The 21577-nt window shown below is 42.7% G+C and overlaps 1 protein-coding gene across 1 annotated transcript; it reads left to right on the forward strand.

The window, feature by feature from the left end:
• The first annotated feature begins 1498 nt into the window (after nucleotides 1–1498).
• On the forward strand, nucleotides 1499–12957 carry LOC119975551 (probable G-protein coupled receptor 139). Its single transcript, XM_038815338.1, has 3 exons — nucleotides 1499–1687; nucleotides 8044–8167; nucleotides 12047–12957. Exons 1-3 carry the CDS (start codon nucleotides 1499–1501, stop codon nucleotides 12955–12957), a joined length of 1224 nt encoding a protein of 407 aa, XP_038671266.1.
• The last annotated feature ends 8620 nt before the right edge of the window (nucleotides 12958–21577 follow it).

A 21577-nucleotide genomic window follows, 5' to 3' on the forward strand; every position in this document is an offset into this window, starting at 1 on the left:
AGGAGGTAGGACATTCAGAGGTTTGTCAAGGGGCTGTCGGTCCCGACATTGCCCGGGCTGGCTGGAGGAGGAGGGTGCCTCTGTCAGAGCCATGGGGTGGAGTGACGGGGAGACAGGCCGTGGGTATGGAGTGACTCCCCCAGCGGACTGGGATGGTGTCCAAGCACAGATCGTCATTGTTGCGGCCTGCAATGCAGACAACTTGCATTGATGACAACTTGACAATGATTCCATTGAAAGGGCAGCACGGTAGATATGTGGATAGCATAATTGCTTCACAGCTTCAGGGTCCCAGGTCCGATTCTGGCTTGGGTCACTGTCTGCACGGAGTCTCCACATCCTCGTCGTGTGTGTGTGGGTTTCCTCCGGGTGCTCAGGTTTCCTCCCACAGTCCAAAGATGTTCAGGGTAGGTGGATTGGCCATGATAAATTGCCCTTAGTGTCCAAAATTGCCCTTAGTGTTGGATGGGGTTACTGGGTTATGGGGATAGGGTGGAGGTGGTGACCTCGGGTAGGGTTCTCTTTCCAAGAGCCGGTGCAGACTCGATGGGATGAGTGGCCACCTTCTGCACTGTAAATTCTATGATAATCTATGAATGGCAGAGCAGGCTTAAAGGGTGGAATGGATTGTTCCTTTTCCTATTTCTTCTGGCCCTTATGTCTTGTGGTCTTTCTCCCTAAAATCTAATGCCATTTTCCAGATCATGGTCCATATTCTTTTACCCTATGGGACTTCAAGTACATATTCAAGTACATTGTCAAATGTGACGAGGGTCCCTGCTTCGACGCCGCTTTCCAGTAGTGGGGTCCAAATATCCACCACTCTAAGTCGTGATATCATAGATCTAAGCTCGCTAAATTTGAAGCCTTAACTCCCTTTCAACTACTAATTTTGTGTTCATCAATTGTGTCTCACCTCATTCGACTATTGACAAAGAAAACATCACTAGCTTATTTAATCTTTCCTCCGAACTAAAACCATCTACTACGGGGAGAGCTTCGTCAATCTCTGTTCAACCGTCATGGGGGCAGGTACATCCATTCTATATTTGGATGAACAAAATTGCACACGGCACCCAACCATGTATTGCTTCTTTTGGCATTCCAAAAATTGATCACCCCATCAATTTAAGTATTACAAAGAACAAAGAAAAATACAGCACAGGAGCAAGCCTATTGAAGTCCCTTTACCACGGTCCCACCCACATGACAAGTCTATTGCTATCTACCTGCAGTCCAAATACCTCTTTTCCTCTCTCAATCGCCCGCCCAATTTGAGAATCATCTTCACATTTTATGACTACAAACCTCAAACTCATATCCTTTTAATTCATATGTGATTGGAACAGTCTGCCTCCTTGTGAGGCAAGACTTAGTCAACATTTCAATTTGCGCTGCTAACTGACAATTAATATGTACATCACACAAGTGCCAGGCAATGACCATATCCAACAAGAAAGAATCTAATCATCGTTCCTTGACATTCAATCAGATTACTATGGCTGAAACCCTCATTGTCAAAATTGTAGGAATTGGCATTGATCAAAAACTGAAGAGGAGCAAGCATAAAATTGCACTGGCTACAAGACCAGGTTCGAATCTGGAAAATCTGCAGGGACAAACTCCCCTCCTGAATCGACAAAACCGATTGACAAGACCACTCAAGCTCAACAACATCCAGGTCAAGGCAACGCGGTGGACTGATTCATCGTCCAACACCTTCAGCACCCATTTCCCCACGGCCAATGCAGCTTGACAACAGTGTAGACGACCTACAAATGCATTGCAGAAACTCATCAATGTTCCTAAAATAGCACATTCCAAATCCGTGATCTCTAATAGCTAGAAGCACAGAGAGTAGTCTCACAACACCAGGTTAAAGTCCAACAGGTTTGATTCAAATGACTGGCTTTCGGTGCACTGCTCCTACCTCAGGTGAAGCTGCTTCACCTGAGAAAGGAGCAGTGCTCCCAAAGCTGGTGACTTTGAACAAGCCTGTTGGACTTTAACCTGGTGTTGTTAGACCTCTAACTGTGCTCACCCCAGTCCAACGCAGGCATCTCCACATCATAGCTAGAAGCAGGACTGCAGTCGAATGCAAACACCACCACCTGAAAGTTCCCTTCCAAGTCACTCACAATGATGACTTGGACTGATATCACGGTTCCTTCGCTGTATCAGGGTCAAAATCCTGGAACGCCCCACCCCCCGCACCCCGCAACAGCACTGTGGGTTATGTGCTCCACACAGGCTGCAGCGCGGAAGAAAATCAGCTCAATACCAACCTCTGAAGGACAATTCAGGATGGGAAATAAATGCTCAACTGGTCACCGACTTCCATATCCATTAAATAATAAAAATTATCACCAAAAGAAATGGATGCAGTTCTGAGCCCCGCAAAAAACCACGAGAAACAGTTTCCTGTCCAATAAACAACCCAATACAATTAAACTTTACTTTCTGCCCCTCCGCATATTTGAGACAACTTACCGTGAATTCCATCCGCTCACCAATGACAGCCCAGCACCTGGCCAGCTTTCTTCACTAAGACTGTCTCAGAACAGTTTCCATCTCCTGTTGCGCTTGTTCACTACAAGCTGAAAATTATTCTCCTCCATGCATTTCAACGATTGTGGCAAATTATACGTTGTGCACTATATCTCCATCCCAGTTAGTATGAGGGTCCCAGAACCCAACACAGCGAGTGTCCCTTTGCTTTTGCAATTCTCACAATTACATAATTTGTAATTCTATCTGCCTCAGTGACTCTGAACCTTCTCTCCGAGCAGTGTGAGTCTCACGTTTTCTATTCTTCAGTTAAAGCCACAAGATGTTGCTTGATGCGCCCTCGAACATTACATGGTGAGAATCATTTCTTTTTCAACAACTGCGACACTCGAGTGTTTTTGTTTGCATATATTTTTTAAGAGGGATCTTTTTTCATTTTTGGAAGTAACGCAACAAACCCTGAAAAATAGCGCAGTGTAAATACTTCTGCATACATGAAACAGTAAACGATAGTCCAATACCAACACAGTTTGCACTTAAACTTAGTACCTCTAATCATAATATTAAAAAAACAAATATATAAACCGGAGAATACAGGGGAAAAGTATAACGTCGTGTAAACGTGGTAACATGATGCACACCATCACAAACAGTGAAGTCAAAAAGATACTGGATAGGACGGTACGATGGCATAGTGGTACGCACCGCTGCCTCACCGTGCCGAGTACCCGGGCTCCATCCCGGCCCTGGGTCACTGTCTATGTGGAGTTTGTACATTCTCTGCGTGGCTCTCACCCCCACAACACAATGTGCAGCGTAGGTAGTTTGGCCACGCTAAATTGACCCTTAATTGGAATAAAAACGATGCTACATAACTTATGGGAACCTTGCTGAAGAAAGTCAGGCGAAGAGGAGCTTACAAATTTGAGAAAGTTGGTCCCTTATTTTTCTGAATTCGTGCCATGTAGAACGGATTATGCAAGTTAGGAATTCCATCGGGATGCATTGCATCATAATTTTATACTGGATTTGAATTATTTGATACTCATCGCAACTCCAGGAACAAAGGGCATTCTGTTCCGTAAAGGTTAGGATAAAGTACAGCCTTTTCTCATTAATCTGTGTAATTCTAACTGGAAGCCCCAGAATTAGGTATAAATAATCAAATTCTAAGGCCATACAGAATCTCTTCTCACGTTCTTTACGTACATCCGACGAGTTGGATCAAATGTTGACCCAGGACCACATAGTCAGTCTATGCAGTCACCCAAAACTACTTATTAGGCACATTAGGCACATCGAGGATATAGCAGGAACACACATGTGTCGCAGCCCCGGTGTGATGTGCAGACGGTGTAATATTCTGAACTGAGTCTCCTTCGTCTTATTACAGACTGAAATCTATTGGTATATATCCGTATATGACCCCCGCTCTACTCATCAACAGCGACTGCAAAGTTCTTTCTCCCCAAAACTGCAATGTTTCAGTTATACTCACAGGAACGAGAAAACAATGTCTCATAAACATGATACTCAACAGCTTCGGTTTCGCACAAATCAAGGTGTCAATTTCAACTGGGAAGACTATCGCATCAAGATGTATAGTTGTCTTATCCCGAATAAAGTCTCTGAATTGCAGATGTTTGAAATAGAGTAGTGCCTCGGATCTCAATCTCTTGGTCTCGCTGATTAAACGATGTGAAGGAAGGAGCCATCTTCGTTTCTCCAAGTCTGCAGATGTCTCTATTCCCCAGATATGGAATCCATGGCCCATAAGACCTGACGAGAAAGGTTGTCCTGCGTGGGAGAGAGAAGAAGTAAATTTTGATCCCCTTTCCAGCTGGTGGGCCATCCTCCACGCTCTAAGAGTGTTATTAATTGTATGATTCTCACATGTGACAGACACAGCTTTGAAATCCCTGTAAAACAACAGAATGGAAGGAGTAGAGAGACTGGCCTGCTTCAATTTCGAGTCAAATAAAGGAGGCGGCCTCTCTGACCCTATCCCTGATAAACCTAAAATTCGAGGCGAATGGATAGATTTTAATATTCTGAAGCCCTAATCCCACATTTGAAGTGGGAAGCTGCATTCTGGCTAGCTTTAAACGAGGTTTTCTCTTTTTCCATATAAAAGAACTAAGCATCCCGCTAATTTCCTTCAGGAACTTCGCAGAAAACAGGATGGGCAACATCTGTAAAAGATACAATAAATTAGACAACACATTCATCTTAACCAATGCGACGTTGCTTCGCCACAAAATCTTTCGGGGTGACCGAAAGAGCAGAGTCGCACCCAATAGGTGCAATTAACGGAAATAAGGTCTCCCTATACAAATGTTCAAAGGAGGCTGCCACCACTTTACCCCTATATGTAAAAACTGAAGGGGACGCGGTGAATGGAAAATTAGGGAAGCAATGAGGCGTCCCTTTGAGTCCACCCAGTGACATTGCCTCCGGCTTTTTATAATACGTTCTGGAGCCCGGGAAAAGGCTGAATCAATGCACCACGTCAATAACAGTGGGGACAGAAGCATCTGGGTCAGACACGAACAGAATCGCATCGTCCGATTATAGCAGGGTCGAATGCTGCTTCCCTCAACTCTGGAAGCCCAAAGCCAAAGTGTCTGATTGCCTCTGCCAGGGCTTCGACCGCCATTGCAAATAATAACGCGGATGACAGGCACCATGTCTAATCCCTCAATTGTAATAATAATTCTCAGACCGATAACCGCTCACAACCATTGCCGGCAGCGGACGTTAATGACGCAGCTGTAGCCGGAGACATCATCCCCATGCCAAACATAAGAACTAGGAGCTGAAGTAGACCGTCCGGCCCTTCCAGCCTGCTCCACCATTCTATAAGATCATGGCTGATCTTTTCGTGGTCTCAGAACCACTTACCCGTTATCTCGCCATATCCCGTAATTCCTTTATTTTTCAAAATAATATCAACCCTATATTTAAATATATTCAATGAAGTAGCGTCTACTACTCTTTTCGGTAGGGATTGACATACATTAACCACCCTCTGAGTGAAGAAGTTCCTCCTTGATTCAGTCCTAAATCTGCTCCCCCTAATCTTGAGGCTATGCCCTCTTGTCCTACTTTCACCTACCAGTGGAAACATCCTTTCTACTTCTATCTTATCCATTCCCTTCAAAATATTATATGTTTCTATTAGACCCCCCCCCCCCTCAACCTTCTGAATTCCAGTGAATATAATCCCAATCTACTCAGCCTCTCCTCATACGATAACCCCCTCAACTCCGGAATCAGCCTAGTGAACCTCCTCTGCACTCCCTCTAGTGCTAGCACATCCTTTCACAAGTGGGGAGACCAAAACTGCACACAGTACTCCAGGTGTGGCCTCACCAGCACCTTGTACAACTGCAACATTACCTCTCTACTTTTAAACTCAATCCCCTTCGCAACAAAGGACACAATTCCATTTACCTTCCTAATTACTTGTTGCACCTGCAGACCAACCTTCTGTGACTTATGCACAAGTACACCCAGGTCCCTCTGCATAGCAGCATGCTACAGCTTTTTACCATTTAAATAATAATCCGTTCTATTGTTACTCCTACCAAAATGCACGACTTCACACTTATTGACATTACATGGATGCATTCCATTAGGGCCAGGAGACTTATCTATCCTGAGCTCCATTAGCTTGCCCAACACTCGATCTTTCGTGATAGAAATGGTTTGCAGGTCCTCACCTACCTTCTTCTCTCGGTCAATTGCTGGCATGTTATTAGTGTCCTCCACTGTGAAGACCGATGCAAAATATTTGTTCAATGCCTCCGCCATTTCATCATATCACATAACTAAATGACCACTCGCATGCTCTAACCTACCAATGTTTACTTTAGCCACTCTTTTTAGTTTTGTATAACGATAAAAACTTTTGCCGTCTGTCCTTATATTCTGTGCCAGTTTGTTTTCGTGTTCTATCTTACTTTTCTTTATGGCTCTTTTCGTGGCTTTCTGCTGACCTTTAAAGTTTTCCCAATCTTCTAGTTTCCCGCTGATCGTGGCCACTTTGTAAGCCTTCTCTTTCAATTTGACAGCCTCATGTATTTCCTTAGACGCCCATGGTAAATTACCTCTTTTCTTACAATTCTTCCTTCTCACTGGAATACACTTTTGTTGAGCACTATGTAAGTTTTCTTTGAAAGTACTCCACTGTTCCTCAACTGTCCTACCATAAAACATTTGTTTCCAGTCTACTTTAGCGTGGTCCTTCCTCATTCATTCGTAGTCCCCTTTTTCAAGTATAGGACCCTGGTATTGGATTCTATCATCACACTCTCCATCTGTATACTAAATTCAACCATGCTGTGATCACTCCTCCCAAGAGGATCCCTAACGATGAGGTCATTAATTATTCCTGCCTCATTACACAGGATCAGACCAAGGATAGCTTGTCCTCTCGTCGGTTCCATTACATATTGTTCCAGAAAACTATCCCGGATACATTCAACAAACTCCTCTTCAAGGCTACCCTGACCGAGCTGATTTGACCAATCTGTATGCAGATTAAAATCTCCCATGATAACTGCTGTACCCTTTTCACAGGCATTAGTTAACTCTTCATCCCAGTGTGATGCTATTATTTGGTGGCCTATAGACTACGCCTATCAGTGCCTTTTTCTTCTTAGAAATTCAAATTTCTACCCAAATGGATTCAACCTCATTCTCCATAGAACCTATATCATCCCTGAATGCCACCCTGATGTTGTCCTTGATTATGAGTGCTACTCCACATCCCTTACATACCTGTCTATCCCTCCGCAACGTCTGGTACCCATGGATATTTAACTCCCTGTCGTGACCATCCTGCAACCATGTGTCTGTAATGGCTTTCAAGTCATCTTCATTCGCGCGATGATTTGTACCGTTAAAACCAATCCTCTTCAAAATATTTAGATCAAGAATTCCCCAGGCCAAAATCTTTCTCTAAGGTGATCACTAATCTGTCCATCGCCCATTTTTGAAAGAACCGAATAACATTAAATCGCCTCCTGACACTGTTACCCGAATTGCAACCCTGGATTAAACCAGCCTGATGGCTCTCGATGATCAACCGGAGTCCGGCGGCTGAGGGAGTCCTCCCGTGATCACCACGTGAATTATTTAACTGTTTAAGAGCGCAGCCACATCCCAAAGTGCAATGGAGCAGCCCTAAGGAAACTGATCAAAACTGGAATGTAATTGCTGAATGGACACAGCAAAGTGAACTGATCACTAAAACAGCGTGAGGTCTAGAGATGGACCCCATGGTGATTAAATTGTCAATACACGCAACTCCCAATTTTCAGTAGTTCGTTCATATGAACAAAAATGTTCAGTGTTAATTCCTTACCAATGTAATCTCGGGACTAAACGTGACAACTGGGAGTTCACTCTGATGACGTAATCTGTATGCTTATTCTTTATTTAAACTAGAAAAATAAATTTAACGACGTTGTAACCTCAATATCCCCATTGGCATCCCGCAGTGTATAAATTAAAGGTTCTTTGACACTTCAGCGTTTAATTGGGAGCGGTTATCTAGCGCACAAAGAGACAGAACACTTTGCCCAGAAAAGTATGGAATCGTTTCGGAGTGTCGGCAAAATATATTACACGGTTCTTGCAGTCATCGGTGTTCCTGGTAAGTGACTGTGGCCATTGAATATGTGTTAACCAGTGCACGAGCTGGTCTCTGGTTTGAGACTGTGACGCATAACTGGCTGATCGAATGGTCACTGTTATGCAGACACCTGGCGTGTGATGCCACGGTGTAAGTCAAATGTTCTGAATAACATCTCAACGTAATCCTTTCCTTAAGCAGACAATAAACTTATTTGTAGCTAATGGACCTCTGTATTATCAAATCATTTATTTCAGTGGGATATTTCATGCAGATCAATCAGACATGCACGGAACTCTCAAAAGGAATATATTACCTGGTGTGTTTTGTTTCTTTGTTCACTGAAAGTGAGCGGCGCTGGCTCGGGCAAGATTTATGGTCCATGCTTCCCGGAGATGACGCTGTGCTGACTTGTCGATCGTCTGCTGCCCATTGAGTACAGGTTAACGCACATAGATGTTAGGAATGTGTTTCAGGTTTTGTCCCAGCGACAGTGAATGGACAATGATAGAGTTCTAAGTCAGAATGGTGAGTGGCTTGGAGGGGCAGCTGGTCTTCCCATTACGTAGCTGCACTTTTGCTTCGAGGGCAGAGGTTTTAATGCTGTTGAAAGAACATTGTTGAGTGGATGGCGCACCGAATTTGTGTTCGTAGCCGAGGCAATAAATGATTAATATTGCTCCTTTTCCTCTTGAACAGCAACAACATTTTCCACTGGCAGATGAACAGCTGAACAGCACTCTTACTGCATTCAAATTCGTTGGTTACTGCCTTACGCTTAGTATAGTTTTTGTCAACAGTTTCGCCGTTAAACCATCAATTCTCCCTTCCCTCAGCACCATCCTGACAAGCATTTGGCGAAATCTGTCTTTTTTGTGATATATCTATATTTAGGGCTAGATGTTGAACCGTTGTTATTCTATCGTAGAATCATAGTATCGCAACAGTGGCAAAGGAGGCCCTTCGGCCCACTTAGTCTGCACCGGTAATCCAGTAACCTCATCTAATCTTTTGAATAGGAAGGGGCAATTTAGCACGGACAATCCATCTAACATGCACATCTTTGGACTCTGAAAGGAATCCGGACCACCCGGATAAAACCAAAATACCGGGAGAATGTGCGGGCAATCACCCAAGGCCGGATTTTACCACGGGTCTCTGGCGGTGTGAGGCAGTAGTACTGACAACCGTGTGCCTCAACAGCCCTGAACCACCGTGCCGCCACTTCTACTTCCAGAAGTAAATAATATTTGACAGATTAGCAAGTATGTAGGGTTCAGAGTCTCGGGTTCTGCAACTAACACTGATCTCTGTTCGCTCGGTGAGGTGAATCACATTGAGGGAAGACACATATTAAAGAAGAACACAGTTATCTGTTTTCATTAAAGAGAGATCAGTCTACTAACCACATGATACTGTTGATGAATGACGTGAAGACTGCACTCCTCCAATCTAATAATACACATGAATATCTACGGTTCTAAAAAATAATTTATTATTAATTGGTGAATTAGTAATATTGAACACCAATAGAACAGCAATGAATTTGAAGGACAGAAACAATCTATTCGGTTTGTGCCCGCAATTCTGCTGCACACAAGCCGGCTTCCGTCCATTTTTATGAAATCCGATCACAATAAGTTATTATACATTCTGCTTTATGTCTTTACCGACCTTCCTCTTCAAGAAGTATGTGCCATTTTCTTGAAGTTGTTCTTTCGAATTTTCGGATTGAAGATATTTATCCTGAATGCCTTCTTGGATTTATTAATGACGACTCTCAACTGATAATCCCTCATGTTGGAGTCTGAACAAGCTGGAAATATCTTCTCTATGTCGATTATATCAATCCCGCTCATTACTCTATTTCTAGCCGTAAGTAGATCTGCCCTCAGCCATCCCTTTTCTCATGAAAATATCTCAACCAGTTTCGTCGATCCATTTGGTTCGAATTTTTCTGTCCTTAAATTGATCCACGTAAAATATTATGTGTAACATCGGGACTAGAAATGTACACAATACATTAATTAAGATAAAACTGATACTATATCCGATTAATATAACATTTAATACTCATTCACAATTGGAAAGGCCTCTATTATATCAGCCCGCAGAATTCTCTCGTCTATGTAAAAGGTTCCACATCTTCTTACATTTGTGGAAATCTGTTTTTTCCTACATGGGAATAATAAACTGAACTTTGCAATTATCTTTCTACACATTTTTAATAAAAACCTCTGATTTTCTAATGCTTTCATTTTGAATTGAACCTTTTCCTTGCTTGAATTGTTATGACTGTATTATCTTACATTGTGACTTTAAATTGTTTGTCAATCTCCAGCAAGTTCCAGTACTTTCCCAGGTATCAACCACACTTGATTTCCTGGAATGTTTGACTAATGTATTCTCTCTCTCTCTCTCTCTTTCGCTCTAGCTCTCTTCCTCTCTGTCTCCCTCTCTTCTCTACCTCTGCCCCCTGTCTCTCTCTTTCTCTATCACTCCCTTTCTCTCTCACAACTTTCCTCCCTCCCACTTGCTCTTTTCATCTCCTACTGGATTTTTATGTTTTACCTTGATTTCATGCCTGTGTTGTAATGTGCCGCATTACTTATCAAGTTTCTGCTTTCTTCCTGTGTTTCAGTTTCTTTTGCCATCCATCCTGAACACTTGTCTCTACCTTTGTCTACTTGATTTCCCTGCTCCTTCTCTTCAGTCGCCTCTGTCTTCTATTTGAGAACCCTTTCTGCTCTCTTTTGTAATCTACTTTTTCAGCCCTAAATTACTTTCCATTGCCTCACGCTCCACCAGGTGTCCCACAGCTTTTAGGGTTTTGTTTATGAAGTCAGTATTTCATTCGCGCCACACAAATGACAGGAAATGAGCATCTCCGATAAGGGAGCATCTAACCATTATCCCCCCCCCCCCCGACGTTCAATGGCATTACCATCACTGAAAGTGCCACAATGAACATCCTGGTGGTTTACCATTGTTGTAAAACTGAACTGGACCAGCCATATTGATACTGTGGCTACCAGAGCGAGTCAAATGCTTGGGGTCCGACGACGAGTAACTCAAATACTGAACCCCAAACCCTGTCCACTATCGACAACAAACAAGTCAGGATTTAATGTACTGCTCTCCACTTTCCTGGATGAGTGCAGCTCCAACAACACTCAAGAAGCTCGACACCATTCCGGACAAAGCAGCCATGTGCACTGCTACCCATTCCACAAACATTTAGAGCGGGATTCGCCCAGCCCTGGGCCGGGCCAGAGAATCCACATGACCAGACCACACTGCCTGGATGCGGGCAGGTGATTCTCCGTAGAGTGGACAATCAGTTCTCCACTTACTGTTAGGAGAAAATCGAAAAATTGGCTCCACAGTTTACACCAGGATAAGCAGCTGGAGTGGCGTGAAGCGCTCCAGTGCCGTGCTGGCTCCCTGGGACGGCCAGAATTACTCCTGGCAGCGGCCCATTCATGCCATCGTAAAATGCGCTGGGTTGATGGCGCCGTGCACACTCTGGGAGAATGCGGCCCTATATCTCTCCACCGCTGAAGAAGGGTGGCAGCCATGCATGCTATTACAAAATGCACTGTAGGAACTCGTCAAGGATCCTTGGGCACCTTCCACTCTCCAAACACACGACCACTCCCATCTCGAGTAGCAAGAGTAAATGAACAAACAAATAGGCCCTCGATGGTCAGAGGAAATAAGCTGGTCTCCCTCTCTCTCATAATCATTTTTAAAAAAGATTACACACTATCAATGGTTGAACCAAGAATGTGGTCCCCTTTGGAATTGTTTGATTTAGGTGATGTGAAGTTTATCCTGTGTCTTGACAGATGACATGTTTGAACAATATTTCCAGCCATTTTTTCCATTTTCTCCTAACAGTCAATCTAGTGGCGATTGCAATCCTTTCACAAGGAAAATGCGGCCTCTCCAAATGCACCACGCTTTACCTGGTGGCAATGGCAACAGCAGATCTGATGTACATTATATCTGGCGTAATACTGTTGCGCATCAATTCATATTATTGCCCAGGATCTTTCTTGAATATCACCCCTGTTTGTAGTGTTATCATTGTTCTGAGTTATGCAGCAACGGAATGGTCTGTTTGGTTCACTGTCGTTTTCTCCTTTGATCGATTTGTGGCCATTTGTTGGCAGAAGCTGAAAATTAAATATTGCACCGAGAACACTGCGGCTGTGGTCCTGGTAACAACAGGTATTTTGATTTGTTTAAAGGACATTCCCTTCTACTTTACATTTGAACCTGCAGAGTTAAGAAACAATGTCCCCTGGTTCTGTTATGAAAGACAAACCTATTTTACTGATCCTGCATGGGTGGGATTTGACTGGTTTGATAAGGTTTTAACCCCACTGCTGCCATATGCACTAATTCTGTTGCTCAACACTTTGACAGTGAGATATATTTTAGTGACCAGTCAAGTCCGGAACGGACTGCGTGCTCAGAGTAAGGGGGAGAATCGCACTGACCCAAAGATGGAGAGCAGAAGGAAGTCTATGATTTTGCTCTTCACCATCTCGGGAACATTCATTGTTTTGTGGCTTGCATATGTTACAGACTTCATCTTTTACAATATATTAGGAATTCACCCCGAACATTACAATGATGTTTTTTATATATTTTCCGAAGTTGCTCTTCTGCTGCTCAGTTTAAATTGCTGCACAAATGCATTTATTTATGGAGTGACTCAGTCCAAGTTCAGGGAGCAGCTCAAGAACGCAGTGAAATATACGGCTGTAACGATTATTCAATTAACTAAAAAACAAAATAACTGAAAGAAGCCCAGAGGCGGGGAACGGTGTGCCGATCCTGGAGGACGTTACATAGATAGGAAGGGGTATGGTAGTTGAAGGAATTGATTAACTTAGGAAGGTTGATAGGAGCTGCATTAAACAACAGAGATAAAAAGGGTTAGAGAGGTTCTCGGGGTTGAAAAAAAAATAAGGAAGAGAATAGACGATGGAGGAGGCAAGAGAGGTGTGAGGGCTCTAGGAACACGTTAATGTGGGGAGACCATCATGACTCACCAGTGTCTGTGGACAATCCATAACAAATATCTGTCGTCTGTTTCGACCATTACTTCATCGTTGAGACTAATTCACCGTTACTCCCCACCATAACAGCAGTGTGGGTGTAACTCTGTCGCATTTCAAGTGAAATTGGAAATTGTTAATAACCACCAGCCTTAAGCACGTATTGCCACAAGTAGGCTTCAATGAACTTACAGTGAAAACCCCCTAATCACCACATTCAGGTCCCTGTTAGGGAACGCTGGTACAGGAATTGAACCCCCGCTGCTGCCTTGTTTTACATTACAAGCCAGCCATTTAACCCAGTGTGCTAAACCAGCCATTATTGTCACAATCCCGTCTGAAGCATGTCATGACAAAGTGCTCCATTGGAAACTTGGAGAGAGCAATAAGCTCCATTCGTAAGTCACATTCCCGCTCCCCATTTTAACCAGTTCATGCTGCCTTATTCAATCTTCTCTTTGAAGCTTATTGTTGCTTGCTCTTCCTAAATTATTTTTCTCCCTGAAGTTCAAGTTCCAGTTTTCACATTTAATTTTATTTTCTTTTTCGCGTACAATTGTTTGTTTTGTTCTATCTTTTTCTATCTCCAGCAGCTTCATCTGCAGCTGGATTCCAGCGAACTGAAGCTGTGTTATTCGAGTTTTAAATTTATATTCTTCCAACTAAGAAAGTTGTGTAAAATATGCCTCGTCTTTTGGACTGCTTCTAACTCAAACTACAAGTTTTCAGATATTGAAATGAAATAAAATCGCTTATTGTCACACGTAGGCTTCAAATGAAGTTACTGTGATGTGCCCCTAGTCATTTCCCATAGCCCCAGCAATGTTATTTGCCTGAATTTAAAATTCTGCAAGTCCCACCTGTTTATGTTGTGATCTGGTTTGGAGCCAGTCGCATTTATTTTTGTTTGAAGTACAAGGCGCTCTGTGCTGCTCTTGCTCATGTATTGCTTTGTTTGACCCTTGTTCCGCACTATAACCAATCTTTATTTGTTGATGTGCCATTTGTCAATGTAGTTTGTCGATAATTATTTTGTCTACTATGTACGTACTGTGTGTTTTCCTTTGGCTGCAGCAAAATGCTTTTAACTGCACATCGGCACATGTGACAATAAATATCAATCAATCAATCAATCAAGTCCCTGGTAACCCAACAAGATAACAGAGCAACAAGATACTGTGCTCAAAACAAACAAAATAAACTTGACCACACAAAGTCTGAAACATAAAGCAATTTGCAATATGTACCTTATACATAAACATTCTGAACTAAAACGTTATGAACTAAATGGCAAATTGTGGTCGAAGACATCACATTACAGGATCAAAGGCTGTTGCGATGAAAAAAACGCGATGATTCCTCAACAATCCATCCAGACGTCAGTGACCATGATGAGTCACAAAACCGGGTTGAAGTTCTTTCTCCCTCAGGTGGGATTTCAATGAGTCAGTTTCAAAGATCAAACTTCAGAAAGCCTGGAAAGGTCATTCGCACACAGACTACCTGAATGAGCGCTCACATTCCAGTGGTTCAACTTCTTTTCTTGTGACTGCAATACCTGGGATGCAGTAACGGTGTTTACGGTTCACTTTAGGTTCAATCTAAACACTCTACTTTCTGAGGAAACTAAAGAAATTTGGCATGTCCACATTAACTCTTACCAACTTTTACAGATGCACCAAAAAGCACATTATCTGGCATCACAGTCTGGTATGGCAACTGCTCGGCCCAAGACTGCAAGAAACTTCAGTGATTCGTCAACACAGCCCAGTCCTTCATACGTACCTGCCTCCCATCCATTGACTCCATCTACAACTGGCGCTGCCTGGGGAAAGCGGGCAGCATAATCAAAGACCCCTCCCACCCGGCTTACTCACTCTTCCGACTTCTTCCATCGGGCAGGAGATACAAAAGTCTGAGAACACGCACGAACAGAATCAAAAACAGCTTCAACCCCGCTGTTGCCAGACTCCTAAACGACCCATTTATGGACTGACCTCATTAACACACCACCCCTGTATGCTTCACCCGATGTCAGTGTTATGTAGTTACATTGTGTACCTGGTGTTGCCCTATTCTGTATTTTATTTTTTGTCCTTTTCTTGTCATGTACTTAATGATCTGTTGAGCTGCACGCAGAAAAATACTTTAACTGTACCTTGGTACACGTGACAAGAAACAAAATCCAAGCCAACCCAGATTCATTCAGATTCTCTGCACAGCTGTGCAGATTTTCTACAGAAGGCACGGGAGCGGGACAGCAGCTTCTTTCATCTGTTCGTCTAGGACCCAACTGCTCAACCCTTGGTTCTCTGAAAATCATCTGACTCGAGAAGAACATAATTAGCTCCAGTTACTGGGCAGAACAGACCTTTTGGCCAATTCATTGATCACCATCCATCAATTGAAAGGAGTGCCACCGTTCACTCGGGTGCCAAAAATATGCATTGATAATAATAACCTTTATTGACACAAGTAGGCTTACATTAACACAGCAATGTAGTTACTGCATAAAGTCCCTGGTCACCTCATTCCGGCGCCTGTTTGAGTACACAGAGGGAGAATTCAGAATGTCCAGATTACATCACAGCACGTCTTTCGGGACTTGTGGGAGAAACACGGAGCACCCAGAGGAAACCCACGCAGACACGGGGAGAATGTTCAGACTCCATACAGAAAGTGACAAAGCTGGGAATCGAACCTAGGATCCTGTGCTGTGAAGCAACTGTGCTAACCACAATGTTACTGTTCCGCCTAATGAGATGTAGAAATCAGGTGTAGGACATTCGAGGCTAACCTACCATTCAGTGTGACCGTGGCGGATCCTCGATCTCAGTTCTATGATCCCACATTCTCCCCATACTCATTGTTGTAATTAAAATTTAAACAACATTTATGTCTCTTTATAGAATGCATTTTTCGACTTAGTGTCATAGTCATAGAGGTTTACAGGATGTAAACAGGCCCTTTGGCCCAGCTTGAACATGCTGCTCTGTTTTTACCACTAAGCTGTTCCCAATTTCGCACATATGGTCCATATCCCTCTATCCCCACCTTATCCATAGAACTATTGAAATGCTTTTCAAATGAAAAAATGATACTCACCTCTATTACTGTCTCTGGCAGTTCACAGCGAACACTTACCGCCCTCTGTGTGAAACAAAAAATTGATCCTCTAGACCCTTTTGTATCTCTCCCCGCACCTTAAACCTTAAGCCCAAGTATATCCAGCCGCTCTTTATAACTCAAACCATCAAGTCACGATAGCATCCTAGTAAATATTTCCTGCACTCTTTCTAGTTTAATAATATCCTTTCTATTATAGGGTGGTCAGAACTGTACACAGTACACCAAATGTTGTCTGACCAATGTCTTGTACAACTTCAACAAGATGCTCCAACTTTTGTATTTAATGTTCTAACCAATGAAACCTAGCATGCCGAATGCCTTCTTCACCACCCTGCCAGGTGCGATTCCACATTCAAGGAGCTATGAACCTGCATTCCTAGATCTCTTTGTTACATAACTCTCCCCAACTCCTTACCTTTAACTGAGTAGTTCCTGCCCCCAAAAAATTTCAATTAAGAAGCACATTTTGCGTTGGCAATCCAGTCAATCCAGAACCACTTTGAGTTTTGGTGGTGAGACCCATGCAGACACGGGGAGAATGTGGAAACTCCACACGGTCAGCCCCCTGAGGCCGTGATCAGACCTGGGTCCTCAGCGTTTTGAGGCACCAGTGCCACTGTGCCGCCCAACATGGCCCCCAAAGCATTCTAAGGCATCAAGTTCCATAGGTATACCACCCACTGAGTGAAGAAATGTTTCTGCGTCCTCGGTCGCAATGATCTACCCTGTAACCTGAGACTTTGTCTCCTGGTTCTAGATTCCCCCACCAGACATAACATCCTCCTTGCATTTAGTGTGTCTGGCACTGATAAAAATTTGATATGTTACAATCAGATCTAATTTCACCCAACTAATCTCTAGAGAATACAGGGCCAGTTGTTCCAATCGCTCCTCTTAAACTAATCCCGGTATCAGCCTAGAGATCCTTCGCTGTACTCTGTGGCAAATATATACTTTCCTAGGAAGGAAATCATAATTGCATGCAATACTCCAAGTGTTTCACAATAAGGCCTTACTATCTTAGGTAAGTCATCCTAATTCTGAACTCAAATCCTCTTGCAATGAAGGCCAACATGCTATTAACCTTCCTAATCGGGTGCTTCACCTTCATCGACACTTTCATTGACTGGTGTACAAGGACTGCCAGATGCCTTTGTGCATCCACATTCACCATGTCATCGTTTAAATAATAATCTTACTTCCAATTTTTCACTCCGAAATAGATAACTTCATATTTATTTACATTCTACTGCATATTCGATAAGTTTTCCTGCTCCCTTAACTTGTCTAAAAGTGGCACCGTGGTTACAACTTCTGCCTCACGGCACCAGGGAAATTAAATTAAAATCGCTTATTGTCACAAGTAGGCTACAGATGAAATTACTGTGAAAAGCCCCTAGTCGCCACATTCCTGGGCCTGTTCCGAGAGGCTGGCATGGGACTTGAACCGTGCTGCAGGCCTGCCTTGGACTGCTTTCAAAGCCAGCGATTTAGCCTAGTGTGCTAACCGAGTTCGATTCATGCTTTCGCTGATTGTCTGTTCGGTGTGTATTTCCTGTATCTGCATGGGGTACCTCCAGTTGCTCCGGTTTGATCCCGCAGTCAAAATATATGCAGGTTAGGTGGATTGGTCATACACAATTGCTCCTTGGAGTCTATAGATGTTCAGGATAGGTGGGGATATGGGGCTTCAGAGATAGCATGGAGTAGTAAGCCTAGATAAGGTGCTCTTTCAGAATTTTGCTGCAGAAACGAAGGGCCAAATGGCCCCTTTGTACAGTGTAGGGATTCTATGTAACCTATAAAACCTTAAGGCTTCATGCACACTTTCTTTTAATATGAACCAATACCTATCCCCCGTCCATCCCGTTTGTAAGGATCCCCAATGTATCCTTGCCAATTCACACCTTCTACCCTCCTAGTTTCCTTGATTCAGATTCACGACCCGAGATTCGGGTGCACCTACTTCGTTCTCCAATATAAGGGTCCCTTTTCTTTATTCCCTCTTTATTCCATGATTTCTTCTTCCTTTCATTTTCTGCGGTACATTTTTGATATGGATAATTTTGGACACGTGTCTTTCAGGCAGCTTGAATCTTTAGTTCAAGAGAAGAAACAGTGGTCTGTGCTTTAATTCAAACGGGAACCTGTGCTACGTTGGATTAGTTTTGCAGACTGACTGGCACCAATTACAGAGATTGGTCTGTCACGGTTTCATTTATCTGACCGATGCCCAATGAATTGGCGCAAAAGTCTGTGCTCTGCCCAGTAGCACGTGGTGATTGGATCTGATGTCACTGGAACGTTTTCACAGTCATTGATTTTCAATCTAGTTTCACTTTGACTCCTAGGAGCTCAGCGAGAAAATCCACACTATCATCTTTCAGTTTTCCTCCAGAAGGTCTGTGTTTATGAGGTGGCAGAAAGCCTGGATGAATCTGATTACAGAAGAAACATTACAGGCTGTGCAGGGAAAGTGCAGAATCCGCTAACTCTGCTCAGAAAAGCATGTGAATGGTCTATCTTTCTACACAAAGCTGCTGTCTGGGAATACTATACTTTCTACTCTACAGAGGCCTGAAGACAATTCAGGAACTGAAAGTAGGATTAGAAAGTAAGGTTTCCTGTTGTCCAGGGAACGTGTCAGTACAGTGCTTTAAAAAAATAAAATGCTTGAAAATTATTGTGGGCTGCAACATAATTACTGCAATCTACCATCTGACTGCGAAGAATTCAAACTAGGAATAATCATCGGAAGCATGTACTCTTCTATATTTATTTTACTTCCCTCCCCCCCCCCCCTCCCTTATCACCCGACTGTGTGTTTTTGTCCGGTGTGTGAGTCTATGTTTGTGGAGGGTGAGGAGGCAAGTAGGAGTGAGGTACTTACTAATATTTAACCAATTGTATCTGCTGTGTATTTCTTCCTATTCTTGCTGTAAATAAACAGCCATTGTGTTTTAACTTACAAACCTGGTGACTGCAATTATTGGTAAGGCAAGGGCCAAAGACTTCGAGTATTTTTGTTTCATTCACTTGTATTGTCACTCCAGGATGAGCGGGTCTGGAATTGACAATGTACGAGCTCAAAGTATCGTAACACCATCGTAATGAAGATTTCTATGACATAATGGTTGCTGTTTCCCATGGGACCCTACGTAACTTGAATGTCAATTAACAATGTCTTATTGCACAGTACCCAGTCTCGAATACTTTGCTGTTTGGTTGGTTCCTCCACATATTGGTCGAAAAGAAATCTCATGCTCATTTCAAAAATACCACCTCCACCATAGAATCACTAGTTGGTCAATCCAATCTATATGGAAATTAAAGGTCCCCATGATTGCAGATGTACCGTTCTTCAATGCATCTCTGATGTCATGTGTAAAATTTTCCCTCACGTTTCCAGATGTGTGGGCCTATTGACACACAGCCATGTTTTCAGCCACTTGATCTTTCTTATGTACACCCATACAGCTTTAATATCACAACTTTCCGAGCACAAATCCTTCCTCACCATTGCATTCATATTGCACCTTAATTAATAATGCTATCCCACTTCGTTACCCTAATTGGCTGTCTTTCCTAAATGAAAAATACCAGTGGATGCTCAGTTCCTATCATTGAGAACCCGCCAGCCATGTCTGTGTCATCGCAATTAGATTATACTCGTTTCCAATTATTTGTGCTGTTAATTCCTCAACTTTATTGTTTATTCTACGTACATTAGGACACAAAGACTTGTCTTTCTAACCTTGTTGGTCATCTTAGCTTTATATTGCATCAAGTCCCCAATTGTTTATCACCCTTGTTTGTTCTGCCTTCCACTTTTGTTTCTTACCTTTCTATCTTTCGCATCTCCTCTTTTTTGGCACACTTCTCTGTCTCCCTGATTACATTCTCACACCCACCATTCTACTTTAAACCCACAATAACAGCACTAGCAAATTCCCCCTCTCCCCCAACCAGGCCCCAGAGGACATTGTTGTGTTCTTTGTTTTTGTTCTTCAGGATTATGAAGGTTGTAGTGTTAACAAAAAACAGAATGCAGTGTTTATCAGACAAAGCTAATTTATTACACTGAATTAGGTTTGAACGTCTGACGAAGGAATTAGATCAATAAAGATTACACTACACTTCTACAATACTAAGTTATTCTATAAGCTAAGTTATCTAACACATACGCAGTCTGGCTCCCTTCCACTACCTCCCAGAAGTCAAGGAGGCATGTGATATTTATATGTTTGATATACATATAGTGACGAGAGTAATAACATTACTTTAACCCTTTATGTACTTTACAATATTCACATATCTTCACATCCCCCTTTCGTTGAAAACTTTGAATTTTTGCATTCAAATATACATACAGGCAGTTGTGGGCAATGTACACTAATGAGCATACTTAAACGTTACACGTGAGTTACACGTGTTTTTAAGGTAAAGATATATAGTTTTTTGAAGAATAAAGGGATTAAGGGTTATGGTGTTCGGGCCGGAAAGTGGAGCTGAGACCAGAAAAGATCAGCCATGATCTTATTGAATGGTGGAGCAGGCTCGAGGGGCCGGATGGCCTAGTCCCGCTCCTAGTTATCATGTTCTTATGTTCTTAAATCAGTTTTTTACAGTTCATCAATTGAGACAAACAGGTTTGTTTCTTGATCTCGTTGATCTTCTCAATCCAGCTGTCATTGTGTCAGAATTTTCTGACTGCTGATTTATAATTGTGTCAGAAAGTTGAGTATCAGGTGATGAATTACTCAGTTTCAACAAATGTACAGGAAACCTGCTGTTGGGAAACAATTGTTGAGGCTGAATTGGAGGTTGCTTCACCTTCAGAAATGATCGACGATTTCTACTGAATATCGAGCCTTTGGCAAGATAGGAATGTGGAGCTGCCTGACATAAAAGACGAGCAATGCAGGACCATCCACCTGTTGGATCTTGCACATGTACACAATCTCCTAGAACAGCGGATACATCTGTTCAGCTGACTTTTTACAATACAAGCTTTGAGTTTGCTGTTGCTGACTCATCTTGTTTATGATTTGTTTATCATCAGGATTCGGTAAAGTGAGGCTTGGTAATGTGGCGGGCAGCTGTCTAATCATAAGAAGTTTCATTGGCGAAAGACATGTCGATAGAGGATTAGCTCGATAACAATAAAGCTGGACAAAAACCTTATTTCACTTCATATGCTTTCTTTAACAATTTCTTCACGATAACCACACCT

The sequence above is a fragment of the Scyliorhinus canicula genome, chromosome 13 (genome assembly GCF_902713615.1).
Source record: "Scyliorhinus canicula chromosome 13, sScyCan1.1, whole genome shotgun sequence".
Taxonomy (NCBI): Eukaryota; Metazoa; Chordata; class Chondrichthyes; order Carcharhiniformes; family Scyliorhinidae; genus Scyliorhinus; species Scyliorhinus canicula.